Genomic DNA, 20851 nt, shown 5'->3' with positions numbered 1-20851 from the left:
GCGGACGCTCTACCATAAGACCAGGGAGGCGATCAGTAGAGAAGTCAGCCAGTAATGTTGTCATTGGTAGAATGAAAAAGAGGAAACAGAAAATTGGAATCAACCTATTCTGTCCCAGCCAGCTGTCATCCAAATTCTGTCCACAGCATGAAGTGTTTGGAGTTGTTTCCACAGACAAGGCCTCACATAGCATAACCATTATATGTTAGCATCACTGCATTAATTGCCTGATCAAAGAACGTAGTGTAAGTGACATATCAAATAATGCTACATACAATGACAGTATATTAGCGGAGGAAGAACTCTGCCCAAACCACGGAGTGACAAAATAAACTCCACAATTGACAAGAGGGATGACTTCAACATTCCAATAGTGGTTACCTTCTCTTCATGTCAAGCAATATTCCAGCAGCTCCAACCTTTGATGTCTACATTTCGCAACATTTCAGGGGTACAAGCGAACATTTTCTTTCCAAACATTTCAAACAGCGTAATACAACCCAATAGCTGCTTAATCAGGTTTTCAAAATTCAAGGCATGAGGAGGCCATTTCCAAGATGTCCGATCCAATTTCCTACTTTGACTTGTACCAAACATTCCCGTGTTTTTAAGATGAATAATTCATTTGCCTTTGCATGTGTTTGTAACGAGTGCCACCGCCGGTGGGGTAGCCTAGTGGTTAAAGCGGTCGCCCGTTACGCCGAAGATCCGGTTTCGATTCCACACATGGATACACTGCGTGAAGCCCGTTTCTGGTGTTCCCCGCCGTGATATTGCTGGAATATTGCTGAAAGCGGTGTAAAAGCATACTCACTCACACTCTCGACTCATAATTGTGGAAAGGTTTTCTCGCTTTAATTCGTTTATCAAGGCGACTGTTGACTGTAAATATTCCGTGCTGATCAACTATTTTTACCATAAGGAGAGTCACATGTTTGTATGAGGTTATTGCGTATTTGTTTCCGCTTCATACACACTCTCATTACACATGCACATACGCGTATTTTTCAGTTCATGCCTTTTTGAACTAACAATCTCGCAAAAAACACCACACACACACATTCAGTTAGATGTAATTTTACATTTTCTGTGTACTCTATTCACTTTAAAATACATTTCAACTTCTATTCCAAGGTCTACATCATGTGTAAAAAACAGAAAACGTACCATGGCCACATCGGGTGTTTAGTTTTAGATTATAGCGTTGGGACCAAATATTCTCTACACAATAACATAATGAGATATAAGTCTGTTCAATCCTCAAACACACAGTGCTGGTCACAAAAAAACAACTTTTTTCTATTTAATGCCACTGGAGGTTTCCAGTATCATGGACAGCATGATTACTTTGTTACTAACGAGCACAGAGGGCCCAAATGTCTCAGGGCTCGCAATTCTCTGTACAGAGTCGCCTTCAGAAACCTATTACGGTGGTTTCAAATCCAAGATTCACCCGTATTTTGTTATAGGTTTTTCAGCGTCGTACCCGTGCTTGTGAGTTTCAGCAGCCATCAAATAACTCCATCACTTCGGGCTTTCCTCCGACATGACGTTGACACGCCGCGATATGACTGAAGTACTGTTCCACGCGGCAATGTACAATAACTCACATGGCTAGCTGTGTCTTAAGCCGACGGCTTCTCAAATACTTTCAGCAGTAAAAGATGGCAATTTGATGTGACAAATGCCCCATCCAGTCCTGAGTTACAGCTGACGATAAAGGCCTCATCACTGTCCGGGGGAAGGTCTAAGACCTGACCTGGATCCCGGAAGGCATTCGTTTCTACTTCCCATCTTCTATATTATAATGCCCGTCTACCGTGTGTGGATTTAGGGGGAAATAGTGCCAAGGGTTTTGTCCAAAGGGTTTCTTGTTTACCCTTCCCTATTTTCTCATCTAGACTCGATAGCTCGTTTAACATATGGTGTTTATTTAATACCCAACGTGATGTACTTTATGTTTGTATTAAAATTTTACCGACCTGGTCTTTCTATTGACTTCAAAAACGCCATCAAAGTAACAAAAGACTGCGTAATCAGGTTTAAAATAGAACCTGACAGTTACATAGATCAATAAATAAATGAAAAAACTCGTCGTACCGCAGGTGCATTTTGTGCGGTTTTGATCGTTTTAGCCGGTACATTCGGAATGCACGTGCTTAAAATTGATGCGTGGGCATAAAATTTGTCTTGCAGAATGGAGGTCGGTAAACAGTGAATTCGTAAATAATCCATAGTTCAAACAACGGAGTGAAACGTCATGGCTGTATTTTAATATTTGTGATTAATGGTAATTGTGTGGATATGATATTTTGTAATGCCATGAGGTCCTTGTCAGGATCAGTGACATTTGTGTTTTGAAACTGATTGGTAACAACACGAGTTAGCCCTAGTTATTCACATGTTTACAGAAATGAAAGAGCCATTTGTACAGATATGGAAAATGATTGCTAATGGTATGTTTGTTGTTAGTTTCAGCGACTGTCACATGTTTAAAGAAATTATATTTCTGATTATATGAGGCCTAAATTAGTGACAGTTATTATTGCACTGATGTAGGGACGTACATAGACGTGTGTGTGTGTGTGTGTGTGTGTGCGTGCGTACGTGCGTGTGCGCGCGCGTGTGTGTGTGTGTGCGTGCGTGCGTGCGTGCGTGCGTCTGTGCGTGCGTGCATGTGTGTGTGTGTGTGTGTGTGTGTGTTTATGTGTTTTTGTGACTATATATGTTTGTACTAGGTACCAGCCATAGTCCGGACACATGCCGGTTCTGTAGTGCTGGAGTTACCATGTATAGAGATACCATGCAGCAGTTTATCACGAATATCCCACTCAGTCATGATCATCCCCTTAAATCCGAGCACCAGCAGGGAAACAACAAGTACCAACTATAAACGTCTTTTGGTATGACTCAGCCGGACATCGAACTACCGACCACTGCCTTATTAAACGTCGACGTTAAAACGTCGCAATTCTTGTACACCTATCCCGTCTAAATCAAATCATTTTACCTTTTCCTTTAATGGGCTTACGCATCATTCCCCCTTTCACGAGCATAGCTTATCTGTCCATTGCTAGTGACATCGTAGTCTCTACGGTCTCACGATGAGTAATGAGTTCAATAAGATCAGTCTGAAGGCCGTTTGCAGATGGCGTGATTACGTTCTCGCGAGGCTCAGCTTTATCAAAAGCATTCATACCATATTAATGATCGACCAGATACACTCGGCATTTGATCAAGTGCATCCAGTGTCTACAACATTTGTCATTTTTTCAATCGAGAAGACGTTACACGTTCTAATCGCCTTCTCTGCAAGTGACGTTGTGCCGACGTCAGTTTCCATGACAAGTAACTATTTGAAATAAATGTTTATTTTTCTCTATTTTTAATGTGAGGGTGTCAATAATTAGTATTTATTTTCCAAATAAACAGATCATTTAATTCCCTCCGTCATGAATAAATCATGATATATATCAAATATATATGACGCATTTTTAATGAATGTATGTTGAATAACGCTTTTTGCAGAAAGTGTCAAACGGTTATTGAAGTTACATTTTGGCAAGCTTTGCTGATTCGAAATTGAGTGGCTGAGTGGGGTTTTATGCCTCTTATATTCCTCGTTACGGCGGGGGAGCTCTTGAATGAAGTTTACACATTGCACCCAGGTGGGGAATTGAACACGAATCTGAGCATGACAAGTGAACGCCTTAACCATTAGGCTACCCACAGCCTCAGTTAATGAGAAATCAACGTCACTTCCCCCTAACTTATACAAACACACGTGTGGCATAAAATGGCAGGCTAGATTGGAGTGTGTGACCAAATTGGAGTGAGTGAGTTGGTTTAATACCGCTTTGAACGGTCTTCTAGTTTTATCACGCCGTCTCATCTTGATGTGGGAGGAAAGGCCATATTGGAGTATACTGGTGGGACGCTTCTGAAGACCTTGATGCTTGACTGTCGTATATCAGCAACTCTAAATAAAACTCATTTCTATTTTTCAGATCTCAACTCTTGGAACTACTTCTAAATACGGCCAAAACAGGTGACCAGGATGTCAAGAACACGCCCCCAAACTATAACTCAGGTAACCGCCTGTTGCGTTCAACACGAGCAGCCATCTGTCTCTAACACTAGGCTCTGCTAGTTCTTCTCGTGCTATCTTTGCGTTGATGTTATCAACGTGCCTGAAAGGTTGCAGTGTGCGGGAACACGGCGATAACACCTATCGTTACTGGGCTGGCATAATCCCTCCAAATCAAGTCCAAAATAGATTTAACAAGTACCAGGGCAAAGGGTTCTGATGTTTCCAAGGCAATAATTCTTCTTCGCATTGCACTCCTTCCTACCCTTAGGCCTTAACATTACAACTACGTCACATGCAAATTATTTAACGGATTGTATGTATAAGAGTTTCATACAATCTAGCTTCACCTCTTAACCATTGAACGGCTAACCTCAAATATATATCCATGTATATAAGTCGATCCTTCTGGGAGCTGTTGCAAAAGCAGAAGGAAGTTCAGTTATAAATCAATGTTAGGTCACCATCGTACTGTTTGTTATACAACACAGGGAACGTATTTTCTCCACTTTCTTTAATGGACGAGGATATCAGTACAGTAAACTACGGTTATAACGAACTCGCTTAAAACGAACTGACCGATATAACGAACTTATTTTTTAGTCCCGTCCATACATGCTGTATATATGCTTATAACGAACTACGGTTATTACGAACTAAATTAGTGGTCCCTTTGAGTTCGTTATAACCGTAGTTTACTGTATGTTCTCGTTGTCGCATGTGCTTTCTCAAAATGGGTGGAACTCTTTCCCCTGAAGTCAATGAGAGCAACTGAAGTGGCGATAATCTTGAAAAAATAAAGTATGTTGATACGGCTAGCCCCGCGAACTTCTCACAAGTAAAACACAGTTGTATAAATGTAAAAACAATTAATTCATATTTCTAACATATTAATCACAACGATATTACTTTCAAACAAACTAACAAATCACAAAGCGCATAATGAATTTATTGCTCAAACTGTCTTGATTATCTGGCGATATTTAAAATCGGTCATTGGTGAGACCATGACTCAAGTCTTTAATGTTGAGAGCCATGGAAATGCAATCCACAGCGAGTCGGTGTTCTGGAGCCGCGTGATAATATTGTGTTTGGACGATAATTACAGAGTGTTGCCTTAACTTATTACTGGCGTAATCTCTGGTATTAGTATTTGGTGCATACCCAAGGGCACCCGGGGTCACTGTCGATGAGTAAATAACAGACATGCAACACTGCCAGGGAGTGAAGTTGCGAAGTACACCAAATGTTTGAAATTGATTTTATTCTCGGGTTTCATTCCGACCAGCTGTGGCCGTGTTTAACTCTCTCACCTATAAAATAAGCTCATCCCCACACTTTAGTTCTCTGGGCATGCAAGGATCACGCTGTTCAATTTATCTCGATAAATCAGCTAAATACGGAATGTTTTCTTAAGGGTTTGGGAATTAGGGTAAAATACAACGATGATTAATCAATGCCATAAACGATGTTTTTGTGATTATTTATTAACGTTAAAAAAATCATGTCATTGGTAATTCTAATTTATTTTAACAAGTCCTCCGTAAAATTGAATGTTGAAAAGATTTTATGTACACAGCTGTTCATAAAGCCAGATCTAGGAATATTTTAAAGGTGGGGCGTAAGGAAAGTGGGGTGTAGATCCGACAAATAGAGGAGGGCAAGTGATAATAATTACAGTTATAATATATAGATATAATTTCCTTCCTTGTGATTAAGAGTGACAAAGAAATATCCACAAGTCTGTATGACAAGAGTGATGACTTCAACTTTCAATTAGACAACTTTCCCTTCACGTCGAGCTTTATTCCAGTCGACATTTTACAACTTTCGAAGTACAATCGAGCATGCTCGGTGCAGGAAGATTTCAAAGAGCGTCATATGGCAAAAGTTGTATGATCGGGATAAAAGCATTCCAATGCTTTGAAAAAGTTTATGTCAGAGATGTGGAGGTCATTTACACATTTGACGCATCAATGACCAAATTTCTGTCCGATGCAATACCCTACTTTGAAGATTTGATTTGTCTCTACGGGTGTTACGGATGCCACCAGTGGGACACGACAGGCTCACTTTCTCGATAACCACATGCATCGTCACTATTTTATAGTGATTCATAAACGCATGATTATGACATAGTCAGAAAATACAATGCTTTTAGCAGAGATTTATTTCGATCATGGAAAGGGTTCTGTCTCATTTTAATATAGACGTAGGGGTCCAGTGTGGTTTTCAAAAGTGTGTGTCTGAGTGCGCGCGCGTGCGTGCGTGCGTGTGTGTGTCTACCACCATGATCCACCTCTGAGGTCCATTACGCTACTGCTGTCATCAAATCCAGATACAGTTCCCAACCGTTGCTGTTTACCAGCGACTATCTATCAGATAGACCGCCTCCGTGGTCTAGTGGTAGAGCGTCCGCCCGAAGAAGGTGGGGAGGTGGAAGGTCCGGGGTTCGATCTCCGGCCGCGTCATACCAAAAGACGTTAAAAGATGGCACTTGTTGCTACCCATCTGGCGCTCGACATTAATGGGCTACAGAACAAAGACTGGTCCGCTCGGAGTCAGTATACTGTGTCTGAGTGGAGTATTCATGTCAAACTGCGGCATGGTATCTCAGTGACCTAGCACTATAAATCGGCATCAGTCCAGACAAGTACAAGCAGCCACACACACACACACACACACACACACACACACACACACACACACACACAAACGTCGTATATAAGTGTAATAATCTTGGACGCGACGTGAAACCCAGTTTCACCTCACCTCACCTCACTTCTATAAGAGGTCGTAAGAGGAGAATAAACTGCATCGGGTGTTAAGGCTCGTTGCCTTTGCTCATTGTCTTTCATCAAACCCTAACGGGACATTGCTCGTGTGATTAACCCTGTTGTATCTAGCCAGTTATTTACAGACCACCCGACTGCGGCCTTTCACTATACTCACTCACCCACGGTTGTACTTATCCTATCAACTATACAACTCTTATCTAACTACTATTTCTAATTATGTCAGTTCCAAAAAACAAAAAATGAAAAAAAACAAAATGAAAAAAAATAAAATAAAGGGGGCCTGGATAGCCGTCGTCTAAGGCGCCACGATTCGCTGTGCAGAGTTGCGTCCCTAGGGCCCGCCAGAAACCTATGATTGTGGGTTCGAATCCCTGTTCGCCCCCGATTATGTTTCTAGGTTTGTCAGCACCATACACGTGCTCGTGGGTTTCACCTAGGTGGTAAACGTCTGAGACCTGCATCACTTCGGGCTTTCCTCCAACCTTAAGTTGGCACGCGTTAAAAACGGCGTTAAATCCAATTCATTCACTCAAAAAATAAATAATGAACCAGATAAAGGACACTAAACCTTCACATGAATTAGCGTAGAAAAGCAGCGTGGTGTTTCTACCTCAAACAACATGTGCTAGTTAAGGCCTTCTACATGGTAAACAGGAATGAACATAAATCAGGGTTACTTCCGGTGGCGTTATTCATGTCGACGCGACCCATACGGCTAATAATGCCCCTTCTTTATCTTAAAGTCATAATTGATTGGATATCAATATGTGAGAACGTACCGCAAGGATCTGGTTGGTGGTATTGACACATATCCAGTATGTCTTCCCCGGGTGTCAATGTTTCTTGTATAATGGGATACGGATCCCTGATGATATACATCATTTTGACAGTAAAAAATGAAGCTGATTATTTTTTCTGAATATTGTAGCAATTATAGGCATCTGGAACCCTTCATGAAATTCACACAGTTGCTCCCATCAATCCTTCAGTATAACTCCCATGTTGGTCGGCATCCAAGTGAATTCCTTTGGGCCGCCGAGTGTCTAGTACGTACTGGAACTAGAACTCTTAAAATGTACAGTTAGGTTAACATATTTTACTGAAACTGCACCTAGTTATTTCAATTGTTTAAATTTTTCGACCAATTAATGTTGCTGATAATGGTTTTTTTGCGCTCGATAGCATCAAAATTAGAACTGATGAAGATGGAGGTGAATTGCATGCATTCCTTCTATGATTCCGTACTCCGGATTTGGAGTGCTTTGAGCGCAATTGATTTATACAGGTACTTATGGGTATTCAGTAAGAGAAATTTTAATGAAATCAAATTAGAATAAAGAACAGTTGAAGATGTTGCATGTTGAAGTCTTTAAAAAGCATTTAGAAGTGATACATTTAAGGAATAGAATGTATGGATGTCATCTTTTTCACCTGATGCCTTAAAAAGTAAGTTTATACTCCGTAACGTTGTGTCCCCTCATAATAAAGAAGTTGTCAAGAAGTTGGCCTGGATACGTCTGCGGCTGTGAAAGGGACTATTACAAAGAATTTTGTATTTATCATTTTCCGTGAAGTCTTCTGCATATTCCGGGTCGTACCATGGATGGACCTCTGTGTCAAAACCACAAGCATGGCGAAGACGGTAATAAAATGATCGAGCTGCACCATCAAGTCGCTTAAGATACTGTGTTTGTGCCAAAGCTGGGCATCTACTGACAATGTGTTGGACAGTCTCATTACATTCATTGCATAATCTACATTTCATATTTACATTTTGATGCAAAATCACACATTGACGGTTTCGAGTGGGAAGTGACTTGTCCACACCAGCTAACAGAAAGCCTTCTTATTATTATATTATTATGTTATTTTTCAGACACGGCAACAGATATCGAAGTTATGTTATACGTGGATAGCATAGACTCCATCAACGAAGCTAATATGGTGAGTATCAATCATGAAAGTTACTGGTATTTCTTTTAAAGAAGTAGAAATACAAAGGACGTTGTCATAAGGGATCTTGTTTTTTTACAGATATTCTTTCTTACAAACTGCAAATTTTACTTCTGACATGTTAAGTGAACACGAATACAAAAAAGAACGTATGATGCCGAGTTTTCCAACTTCAACAGAAAATCTACCCGTGAACCAAGTGTATGACCCGAGATGAAGTTTGTACTGTCTTTATCTTCATCCCCTTTAAATATCAGCTTGGATGAAAGACGCAACCATGTTCAAGTATTAAAAAGGTGTTTCCTAACATGTTCTAATTAATATCTCGTTTTAGCACGACTTATTCAAGTGTTTAATGAACAAAGACTCGTTTTTATTCCTACTATATGATAACTTTCATAACGATTTCAAACAGCTTTGCTCATTTCTTAAATAATATAGATCCTTTGGGCCAAAAGGGTTCTTCTTATAATACCTTATCATTTGCAAGAAATAAACTGTATAGTATCAAGCCATCGGTTATAAATAAACTCTTCTTAAAATTTCCAACTGCGTTTACGATATCTAATCGCAATATAAGGCACGATGAAAATTGGTGGTATGCTTTGATACTTCTCATATATTTTAGTTGTGATATTACAAAGTTCTATCTACCCCTAATATTTACCATTTGACGTCCAAAGATAATGTTGTCTGGTTTTCCAAGGATTTTACCTAAAAACAGTTCCTTCACTATTTAAAGTGTGCAGTAGTTGATATACTTTAATTCAGAATCAAATTTCAATAATTTTATTAATAATAATAATACAACAAAATAATAATTCAATTAGACACTAAGTAGAAATTTAAGTCGTGTTTCCAAAATATATTAAATCGAAAATATTTCGTATTCATTGTAGCAAATAGGTAAAATAGATAACACAATCTGAACCAATTCATTAAATTTCAGAACGTCAAAACTCATAGGGATAGATATATGGTTTACTTTGTACCTTTTTAACTTTTAGGGAACCGTCACCAAGGCATCAGATACGATTTACTCTCAAAGTATGTATGTTTACAGAAAGGAAAAAGAGTCACCGTTTGTAGACAATAATCTGTTGGGAAGAAGAGCACGTCCCTGATAATCCGTTAATCTGGACAGTAGCAAAATCGTCCGGATAAACGAGTCACTTCGTATGACGTGCCAGGGTGTAACGGCATCGATGGGGGAGTTTCCGGATTAACGAAGTTTCACTGTATATACGTACATGGCATACACTCATGATATGTTTGTACTTTTTTTCAGGACTTTACCCTGAGTGTCTTGCTACATCTACAATGGAAAGACTCGCGTCTTGTCAGCTTTAACATTGGGCCATCTTTTGGAAATCTTACATTTCTTGAATTTGACTCTCAAAGTATTCAAAGGATATGGGTGCCAGATATATTCTTTCCTAACGAAAAAAGGGCAAGCTTTCATGACGTCATGATGGCCAATCAGATGATGCGATTGTATCGAGACGGGTTGATTCTCTACATATCTAGGTAAGAAATCCATGTTAGCGTGGTATATGTCAAAGTTCAGCTATTTCAACCCCAGTGAGTGTGTCTTTGGACCCCATCACTCTCGATCACAGAGTATTATAATGATACGATGATGGTAACACTACACCAGTTAATGTAAGTCATAATTTCTTTTGGACCAGATATGGCCATCATCAAAGAACTAAAACCCTTCGACTATCCACCTCATCATAACCTATCCTGAGGGTAATGCCCTTTCACGCTGTCGTAATTATATTTATTACGACGATTCAAGGTGCCTTTTCATATGGACCAGAATAGCCACCACACAATGAAACATTGAAGATGTTCCTGGTCCAAATTAATAAAATTCCTGATTTGATCTGTATGGTAGTCTGATAAGTACCTTTATGTTACAGCAGTGAGGCCGACATAGAATGGGCATTGATGGTCTTTCTTTCGTTTAATTTCAGGTTATCAATGACCCTGAGTTGTCCTATGAACTTGCGGTACTATCCATTCGACAAACAATCGTGTTCAGTACAGATCATGAGCTGTAAGTATTGTCATTGCAATAGATGCGAACGCTCCATCATTGCATACTGTCAAGAGAACTTGTTTACTAAGAGCAAGGGAAATTGCTTTCATCCCCTTGGGGGTGTATTGTAGACAGTCTCTCTCTTCGTGATTGATTAGCAAATGACGAACACAGGACTCAACGTTGCATCATTAAATGCGGGTCACGCCCTGATACAACCCCGGGAGAGTGAAGGCCCTGATGATACTTCTATCCAATACAAGTCCTTTGAGCCGTCACCTGATTGCCTGCTTGTCACATGGAAGAGGTGACGGGCGGCAGTTTGCGGTGTTAACTTTTTCAACTGATTTGATTGATTTGCAATATTCTAATTGAAGTTAATTGATTTTGTTTTTACGTGGGTAAATTTGATGAAGTTCAACGTGAATTTATGACTGAATACAATTTTGTAAAAAAAAGAAGAAGAAAATTTGAAAGTGAAATTGATTGAAACATTTAATGCGATAAGGTCTTAGATCTTATGTAACGAGAGTTGGATTAATTTAATTGCCTGCAGTGTTTTCTTTCCATCGCATACAAATGGGGACAAGCTTAAAAACAATACGACTCGGCGCTTAAAAGAATTTCCATCAAGATATTTCATTAAACCCATTTGAAATGGCACTTTCAATAGAAGTTTGCAACACGGGGACTTTGACTAACGAGAACATATGATCTGGTTTTATATACACTTGTAATGCAACTGTAATTGAGATTCAAATGAATCACGAATGTTATAATGTCGTTTACATACGTATATGAGTTTACATGTCGGTCTATGCTGATTGAAAAAAGGGATACAAATGCGATGATCGTTAATATGCATATCTAAAATCAGCATGTGAGAAACTATTGTAATGTAGTGTTGAGGCCAAGTTTCGTCAGTACTGTAAGAGGAACTAGGACCGGGGGAGGAGGGTTAAGCTGCCGTTAATACATTTCTATAACTTCAATAATTTCTGTGGTGATTGTCGTTGTCTTTGTCGCTGTTTCGTGTTTGGCTGTATCGCAATATCGCATCGTACTGTCGTTTGAGTATCTCATGTGGGTATCTCATCACGAAATAGCGATGGCCCCTATCGACAACCATGCATTTACAATTAGACAAATATAACAACCGATTTGTGATATGGTATGCGTTATAGCCCAGAATTGAGCTTACTTCCATCAACCACTCAATTTAAAGTATATGTCTGAGTTTTGTATTTGACTGAATATTTCATTGTAAAATATTCTTAGATTTACAATTATCGCCTATGCTTTGTTTATAACTTTGTATGTGTATTATTGTAAACATATTTTTTATATAACTGAGAACAATTTTTTCACGCTTTAATCACTGCTATTCACCTGCCCAACGTTATCTATCTATAGACACTTGATTATCAGTTTGGTGATACTTTGAAGATAAGGACCATTTTGACATTTGATTTGGATGTTGCTTTAACTAACCATGATATTTGCAGTTGGATACGCCGAGGACAAGCTAAACCTTAAATGGATGAATTCGACCAACAGCGACGCCGTCGTTGTCAACGACATCGTGGAGCTGCCGCAGTTCGAGGTGACAGGCTCGGAACCAAACAGATGCAGGAAGAAATACCATCAGAGTACAGGTTATTAATAATCGAGTATCTGGTCATTACATCACCATTCTATTATGATAAATACACTGAACCCATTTGCTAGTGTCAAAGCAAAATTATAGCCATCCAATCAAATTACACACATGAGCGAGAGAAAAACGACGCGAAATTACTGATTAAAGAGACTGAAATGGTGACTTAACTTCCAAAACGAGGCTATGGTAGAGGATGGTTCCAACGTTTTATCAAAACAGAGTGGTGATACCCGGGATAAACGAGAATGTGGTGACGTCAGTGTCGCGTTGAACGAGTCTGACAACATTATAAGGTGTTTCCCGAACCAAAGGGACAGTGGAAAACGAATTTATCTTAAGTGAGAGAATTTATGGATGTCAACTTCTTTATGAGGAACACAACGTTTCGGAGTATATTCTTACTACTTTATCAGGTGACCATTTTACTTGACACTGTATTTATCACTTGATAACACGTTGTGTTCCTCATATTAAAGAAGCTGACATCCATTAATTCTCTCCCTTACTTGAATTATCTTACCGCACTCCTAGTTATATTGCAGGAATGTCTTATGAATGCATGCTTTGGTCCGAATCGGTAAAAATATCACAGTTAGGGATTTATCCATTTGGTCATCGTTCACATTCAACGCAAAATAGGAGAATAACAAAACCCAGAGTTATTCCCCCTAGATGTATTTCATTCGGAAAATATCGTAACTATCCGGAAAATGGCGTCTTACATAATTAATTCGAGATACGACATTGCTGTTGGTATCTTGAAAGTATAATGCCAACAGTTCGGCAGTACGAGCGGGGAACATAAGACATGCACTTTACTTGTCAGCGGGGTACATTTAAATTAATAGAATGGGTCTCTGTGGGTTGCTGAAGACCAATTCTAACCCGGGATCCTCACGGGACTAATGTCAACACACTTATGTATCCTTTAATGTTGTCATCATTTCAATCATTATGACTGGACCAAATTAAAATGTTACATATAAATATACTTGTGTAAGTGTATAACATCTATTTATGCGGCAATGTTTATCTTGTTCATAGGCGTTCACAGTTGCCTCCAGGCGAACTTCTTCCTCGCTCGCAACATCGGCTATTACGTCGTCCAGATGTACATCCCCAGCATCCTCATCGTTATGTTGTCCTGGATCTCATTCTGGCTCACCGTCAACTCAGTTCCGGGCCGCATTTCATTGGGCGTGCTTACCGTCCTCACCATGACAACGCAAAGTTCAGGGGTCAACGCCTCGCTTCCGCGTGTCTCCTACACTAAAGCTATTGACGTGTGGATGTCCACCTGTCTGGTGTTTGTATTTGCCGCACTACTGGAGTTTGCTATCGTCAACGTCTTGAGCCGCAAAGAAACCCTGTCTGGTTTCACGATACGCAATGTTTTCAGTATTCCTAGAGATTTTGAAAAAGGGGATCAACTAAAGGAGGTAAATATTTACTCTTGTTAGTGAGTTAGTTGGGTTTAACGCCGCTTTGAACTGTATTGCAGTTATATCACGGCGTGTCAGCTTAATGTGGGAGGAACACCCGAAGTGATGCAGGTCTCAGTCTTCAACAACTTTGGTGAAACCAATGCTCATGGTTCTGACAAACCTAGAAATGCTTCTTGTAAGAGTGAGTTGGGATTGTCGCCGTTTTGAACAGTACCCCAGTTATATGACGGCGTGTCAGCTACATTTAGGCGGATATATAAAGCTGAAGCAGGATGTGTATTACTTTGGTCAATCTTGTGCATCCCGCCTACACCAGCATGATGCTGACAAACCTAATTATCACACTTGAGAGAAAGGCGGATCCTGGCACGGCTAAGGGACGCAATTCTGAGCTGAGAATGTCGGTTACACTTTTGACCTCTGAATATCTATCAATACATCTTGGAATGGGAGGATTTTAGTGTTTAATATTCCTCGTTGTAGCTTAATCTATCAAAAAAAACATTTACCAATGATCTATGGAAAATGTGTTTCACCTGGTAACACCCATTCACAATGTTACACCATTAGCTAATACGTCGATAAATACCTTCTTCAACATAGCTGTATTGTCACGTTAAGAAGGAGACGGCCACATTGAAGAGGAACCATAAGCTGGATATATCATTCCAGATGTAGACATATGTATCCCGATTTGACCAGAAATTGTTTGGCTTATTGTTTGGATACATATATTTCAGTATAGAATACATCAGCGAAGAATCTTTGGTTGTACCGTTAGTAGAAACATCAGTGCCTCAGAGGTATTCATTTCGAATCTCAGAATACATAATGAAGGATCCGACACTTTGAATATTCTCATGACATTTTTGTTTGAGACAGAATATTTGTGTAGTCAGCGATTCAAGAAATATCATTTTTGTCTGTGGTAGGAGGACTAACAAAATTGATCCCCGTCCGCGTCATAACAAAAGACGTTAAAAGATGACACTTGAAAGCTTGTTACCCTGTCTGGCGCTCGGCATTAAGGTGCTAAAACAAGGACTGTTCGGCTCGGAGTCAGCATACTGTGTCTGAGTAGGGTATTCATTTTAAACTGCTGCATGGTATCTCAGTGGGCTATTAAATCGGCATGAGCTCGGACTAGTACAAGCAGACACACACGTCATTATATAAGTGCAATAATCTTTGACGCGACGTTAAAAACCATTTCACCTCACCTCCGAGTGCACCCAGTGCTCGCTAAAGGGGAAATCGTGTCTTTGATACACGTGTTCTTGCACTTGTTTCTGCTAAGAAAACTGACATCTGTGTGTCTTCTCTTGCAGCAATCCTCACCATTGGACGGCGGCCCACGTCGAGAAAGCTTCAGCACAAAGCGACAAGGCAAACGTGGGATAGTATACGCCATGTATTTAGACGTAGCTTCCAGAATCGGCTTCCCCGTGGCATTTTTATTGTTCATAATGGTGTACTGGCTGTATTACATCAACGTGGAATAACACTGGACTGGTGGACAATTGTGGACAATGGTAGACAAGCACGTCCTGATTACATGACAATGGAATATATTGATGACGAGCTCCTGTTAGAAAACGATTCCTGTTGATGGATAGAGATACACGGTAACAAGGGTTGTGATGCTGTATTTTGTTATGGAGAAGAACGAATTGGTAACCATGACTATGGTTCAAACATTGCAAGAAGATATGGACTACAACTTCAGGTATCAGTACCAATGTATATACCAACGACATGGCATATTTGAAGATGAATGTATAGTTTCTTGGACGGAATTCCTGTGGTTATTTGAACGACATCTGGATACGTTTACAGTATATTTCGTGTGAAAGAATATGTTGTTTTAGAAGCATGCAGTTATGGACACTGCCATTCGAATTAGACGAATGTCACTTCGTTTCAGAGAAAAATAACTTACGGTTGTTGTGAAAAGGTGAAGCCCTGGCAATCAATAGCGGAGGGTATCTGGACTACAACAAAGAGATTTTCTGTTGTGAACGTTTTGAAACTGTAAAACAAAGTGTTATTCTTCCCTCGTGCAATGAACTATTTGGTCTTTATCGTCAACGGGATATACTTTAGATGCCCATAGACTGGTTCAGCTGTGACAATCATACTTAACCATATCAACATCTTTCTCACTCCAAAAATATTTATGATATCCCATCTGTGCAATGTTGATGTTATTTAATATGATATAGCCATTTCATTTCAGTAGTAGAAAAAAGAGATGTTTCAGATAAATCTCATCACACTATTGGGCACTTCAGCCACATTGTATTACACAATTTCTCACTGTTGAATTTCCTTTTGTTAGCAATGCCATGATATGAATGATCGTATGAGTGCTATCTTGTCTTAGGCATTTATATTCTTACCATGTTATAATGTGTTATGTACTAGTGTATATATTGTTTAACATGCCAAATAGGGTATGAAGCGCCACAGTACCGGTGACTGTTCCCTCGGTATTAGGCCAGCTATTGAGACCAATCCTTCTGATCTATGACACATTACATGTTGTTTGTGGTGATATGTTTGTTTCTGTATTCAATGTGCCATGAACCTTGCTCTGCTTACCGATCAGTAGCTGATACTCAACACAGGAATCTCGTAAAATCGAGCTCGGTTAACTCAATACATGAGGGTATGTAAACTTATAGTCCACTCAGTCGAAATTCTCTGTGCAGAGTTGCGTCCCTTGTGCACGCCAGAAACCTATGATTGTTGGTTCGAGTCCCGATTCGTCCCGATTATGTGCCTGCGGGTTTCAAGAGTGGTAAAAGTCTGAGATTTACATCACTTCGGGCTTCCCTCCCAGATACGCTGACACGCCGTGATATAACTGGAATACTGTTCAAAGCGGCGTTAAATCCAACTCACTCACTCACACACTCACTCACTCACTCACTCACTCACTCCCCATCGATATCGACACTATATTCTATTATTTACAGTCCTTGCATCGAACTACGGATAAATCGGCCTGTAGTTTATTAGCAAGTTTCCACTCTAAGGTTTCCTAATTTCAAAATCGGTAGGTATCCGTATTCTTGCTTAACTTTAACGCGCACCCGCCTCCAAATCAGTGCAGTCACTGAAGAAGTAAATCCAGGGATTATTACATAACCCTACATTGTAGAATGTTTCAGTATTCCTGAAATTGTCATAGACCGTGAAATAAATTTCCCTCTTTCGCCGACATTTTGTTTTATTTTACACTTCCTTGGCCAATCAGATATCTGCATTCATCCTCGTGTGCATGTTTTTGGCACCTGAAATCACGAGTAACCCTCTTGATGGAGATGATGATATAATCTACCGATGTCTTTAGTACGTCTCTTGAAGTCCATATATTTCATGGTTCTAGCTTACCTAATTGCAGCACAGAGTAGCGTCCCCTAGTTGTACCATGGTACACTGATCGGTAGTTTCAACTGAAGCCCTGATTATGACCCTTAGGTCTGTGAACACCGTGCTCGATGGTCGATGGCTCTAACCGCATCGCGTTGAGCTACGTCCCACATTACGCAGACACCGTTGTAGTACTATTCAATGCCGCGTGAAACCCGACCAAATAGAGTTTAAGTGTTAGCCCTTAAGGTTTGCACAAGCTAAAAATCTGCAAAATAAAATGAAAACAACGTGTACCATAATTTTTTTGTTCCCTTTTCATTATCTGGACTGCTGTTTGGAAATCTGTACGTGAAAAGCTCCAATCATGTTTAAATCTAAGAGCAACCTAATTTAAAATCTTCATATGATTTTGAAGCAATAAGTTATGCCTTTTAATATTGTTATAGATATAACTTGTGATTAGTTATGCTGACTGACATGTACATACATAGCTACATAACAGTTATATGTCATACTATTTATTCACACAGTTCCTATGTATACAATCCATTTACGTTTGCCATCGTATGTAGTGTTTATGTGCAAGATGTAGAGTAACAATATCGACGTGCCTTCATGTTTCTATAGAAGCTTTAGACATATGCATATTCTAGAAGATTGAAACGTGTATGTTCGATGCAAACAGATTAAAATGAATGTATTGTGCTAATCAAACCTATATAAGATAATGAACATCCAATTTTTTTTTGCAAAGTTTGTTTAAACATGGTTTCGGCAGTATGCCCACAGTTCAAACGGGTCAATCAACTACAACTGATGTGTAGATGTAGAACACTGATCTCATATCGTTATCGTTACCTTGTTTTTGTCTTTCAGCTTATATACATAAGCTCAATACACCTGTTAGCCTTTGCAAACTGTTTTAGATCTGAGAGTGTCACATGTTCAAGTGCAAGTGTTGTTTGTGATATACACGTTACTTCATGAAAGGACCCCGATCTGCTTGGTCGACAATTGCTGCGTCTTAGCGACGGAATACCGGTTTCAACCATTTACTATAGTGAGAATGTGTCTGAGTATAGTATGACACACCTCTTAATGAAATGTTGCAAGCGTTCCAAGGCATTTGATTGGCTAACCAAGTTTTTTTTGCGTTAATGTTTCAATGAACCTAAAAAATAGGTCACGCCCCCACTACCGGAGTATTGTTTCCTGATTGGCTGATAATAGGGTGGGTGGAGCTTGTGTTGCCCTATTGAGCTGAACATGTCACTGATTCAATATCGTTGTCTAAAGATGTTAGTGTTAATGCTTGAAAAATCAATCTATAAGGTTAATGTTGTTGACATGTATTATAAAAATTGACTTCGACATATGACTGCGTTTATGGAGGTATAAATACTAAACACAGGTATGCTGCGCTGATTTACGCAAAGTGTGCCCCCTGGTTTATACGTTTATACCTCCAAAACTCAAACATTCTTAATTATATTGCATGAATAAGAATCATTCTTAACGATAAACACTCAAGAATACGTAATCTTAAAAGATTTAATAACATTTTGACATCTGGTATTTGAACCAATTGTAACACTATCATTTCAGGTTTGTGCCAAAGGTAGACACAAATTTTATCAGAAACAGGTGCAGTAAAAAGCAGCAAATATGACAGCATGCCTCCACCATCACTTGGCACTAGACCCTTCAATCTTTCACCCCCCTCACTTCTCTGATTCTTCTTGTTGTTATTATGTTAGTCCACATCTAGTGGAAATGTGATTCATGTTAAGACGTTGAATCATTGTTTGAAAGACTGTTTGAATGATCAATAAAATCACAATATTTCTGTACACAGTGTTTCTTGTTGGTAAAATCGACCGTTGACGGGAGCTGCTCTGGTTCTAATCAGTACCGGGCGGTCGGGTAGCCTAGTGGTTAAGGCGTTCGCACGTCACGCCGAAGACCCGGGTTCGATTCCCGTCATGGGTACAATGTGTGAAGCCCATTTCTGGTGTCCCCGCCATGATATATTGGAATATTGCTAAAAACGTCATAAAACCATACTCACTCACTCACTCACTCTAATCAATACATAAGCACAAGGTGATACCCTGTTTTGCATCTCCAGTTAAGTGTTGCGGCGTAAAATACCACTCACTCATGCTAGTTTGATGGTTATGCGTTCACGTCAGTCCAGGTACCATCAGTATATGTTGTTTGTGTGACTAGCCTCAATGCTACCTTTGGAATGAATTGTAATCTATATCATTCCAAGATGCTTTAGCGAGAGGTAATACACATGTATATTCAACGTTTGCCGTGTGTTCAGTGTCTGGTACCAACATAAGGCTACCAACAGGTAGTGAATGAGTTGTTGAGCTGGAGTTAACGCCGTTTTGAACTGTATGCCAGTTATATCACGGCGAGTCAGCTTTAGGTGGAAGAATTGTCACAATCGATGAAAGATTCAGAAAACCTAGGAGTACGTGTATGGTGCTGACAAACCTAGAAACATAATCGGGGCGAACCGGGATTGGAACCCACGATCATAGGTTTCTGGCGTTCCCAAGGGACGCAACTCTGCAAAGCGACTTGCGTCGGCTTAGACGACTGGGCCACCCGTGCCCCTTACTAAAACCAATAACGTAACGTATTTAATAAAGAAATATTACATTGTGTACAAAACTGCACTAACGAAACTAACATCCAAATCTTTTCCATCTTTCTCTTGATTAAATCAGTATAACACAAACAATAATGTAATCATTACATTTTTAGTGGTCTAGTGGCAGAGAGACGTCAAAGGATGGTACTTGTTGTTACCTTGCCTGGCGCTCGGCATTATGGGGCTCAAAGAAGGACTGGTCAGCTCGGAGTCAGTATACTGTGTCTGAGTGGGGTATTCATGTTAAGCTGTGGCATGGTATCTCAGTGTGCTAGCACTATAAAATCGGACTAGTATAGGCAGCCACACATAAACACACACACACACACACACACACACACACACACACACACACACACACACACACACCTGCATGCACGTCAGTGTTTAATCTTGGACGCGATGTGAAACCCCATTTCACTCCACCTTTCTTTTTATCTATTAGCAACAGAAATGTTATTATATAGTAACTGAAAGAGGCTTATGTTGTACACGTAAGCTACCAGGTGTCTATTGTACTTAATGGTCATCAAACAGCCAGGGAACACATGTTCGTCATTAAACCTAAACAAGTATTGAACAATTAAAAAACAACAAAGAAAAGAAGCTTATGTATAATTTAAATTCGTTATTTAACGTCTACTTTATCCTTGGCAATACGACCTGTATTCCCAAGCTGTGAATCAAGGGACTAACGTATGCAATTAACTGCCTATAGTTATGGATTTTCTTTCAACTTAAGTGTCATTTAGTGTGGCAATATTCATTATGGAACAACTTCCAGTGTCACTGGTGTGTGTTAACTGATCTCTGAGCTGTCT

At 39.7% G+C, this 20851-nt stretch overlaps 1 protein-coding gene across 5 annotated transcripts in view; it reads left to right on the top strand.

Annotated features, from left to right (window-relative positions):
• Nucleotides 1-19196, top strand: part of LOC139449597 (glycine receptor subunit alpha-1-like) — a 72018-nt gene extending 52822 nt beyond the window's left edge. For 4 of the 5 annotated variants that reach the window (XM_071231065.1, XM_071231062.1, XM_071231064.1 and 1 more), the window contains 7 exons: nucleotides 4008-4090; nucleotides 8762-8829; nucleotides 10127-10365; nucleotides 10818-10900; nucleotides 12388-12537; nucleotides 13587-13981; nucleotides 15316-19196. In XM_071231065.1, coding sequence (XP_071087166.1) covers nucleotides 4008-4090; nucleotides 8762-8829; nucleotides 10127-10365; nucleotides 10818-10900; nucleotides 12388-12537; nucleotides 13587-13981; nucleotides 15316-15489 — 1192 coding nt within the window. In that variant the 3' untranslated portion in view covers nucleotides 15490-19196. The remainder of the gene's footprint in view (nucleotides 1-4007; nucleotides 4091-8761; nucleotides 8830-10126; nucleotides 10366-10817; nucleotides 10901-12387; nucleotides 12538-13586; nucleotides 13982-15315) is intronic. The other variant, XM_071231063.1, reaches the window with a different exon arrangement.
• Nucleotides 19197-20851: the final 1655 nt, after the last annotated feature.

Source organism: Haliotis cracherodii, unplaced genomic scaffold (assembly GCF_022045235.1).
Source record: "Haliotis cracherodii isolate W230 unplaced genomic scaffold, xgHalCrac1.p SCAF_8, whole genome shotgun sequence".
NCBI lineage: Eukaryota > Metazoa > Mollusca > Gastropoda > Lepetellida > Haliotidae > Haliotis > Haliotis cracherodii.
The sequence above is the reverse complement of the archived record's forward strand: the minus strand, read 5'-3'. Positions and strand labels throughout refer to the sequence as shown.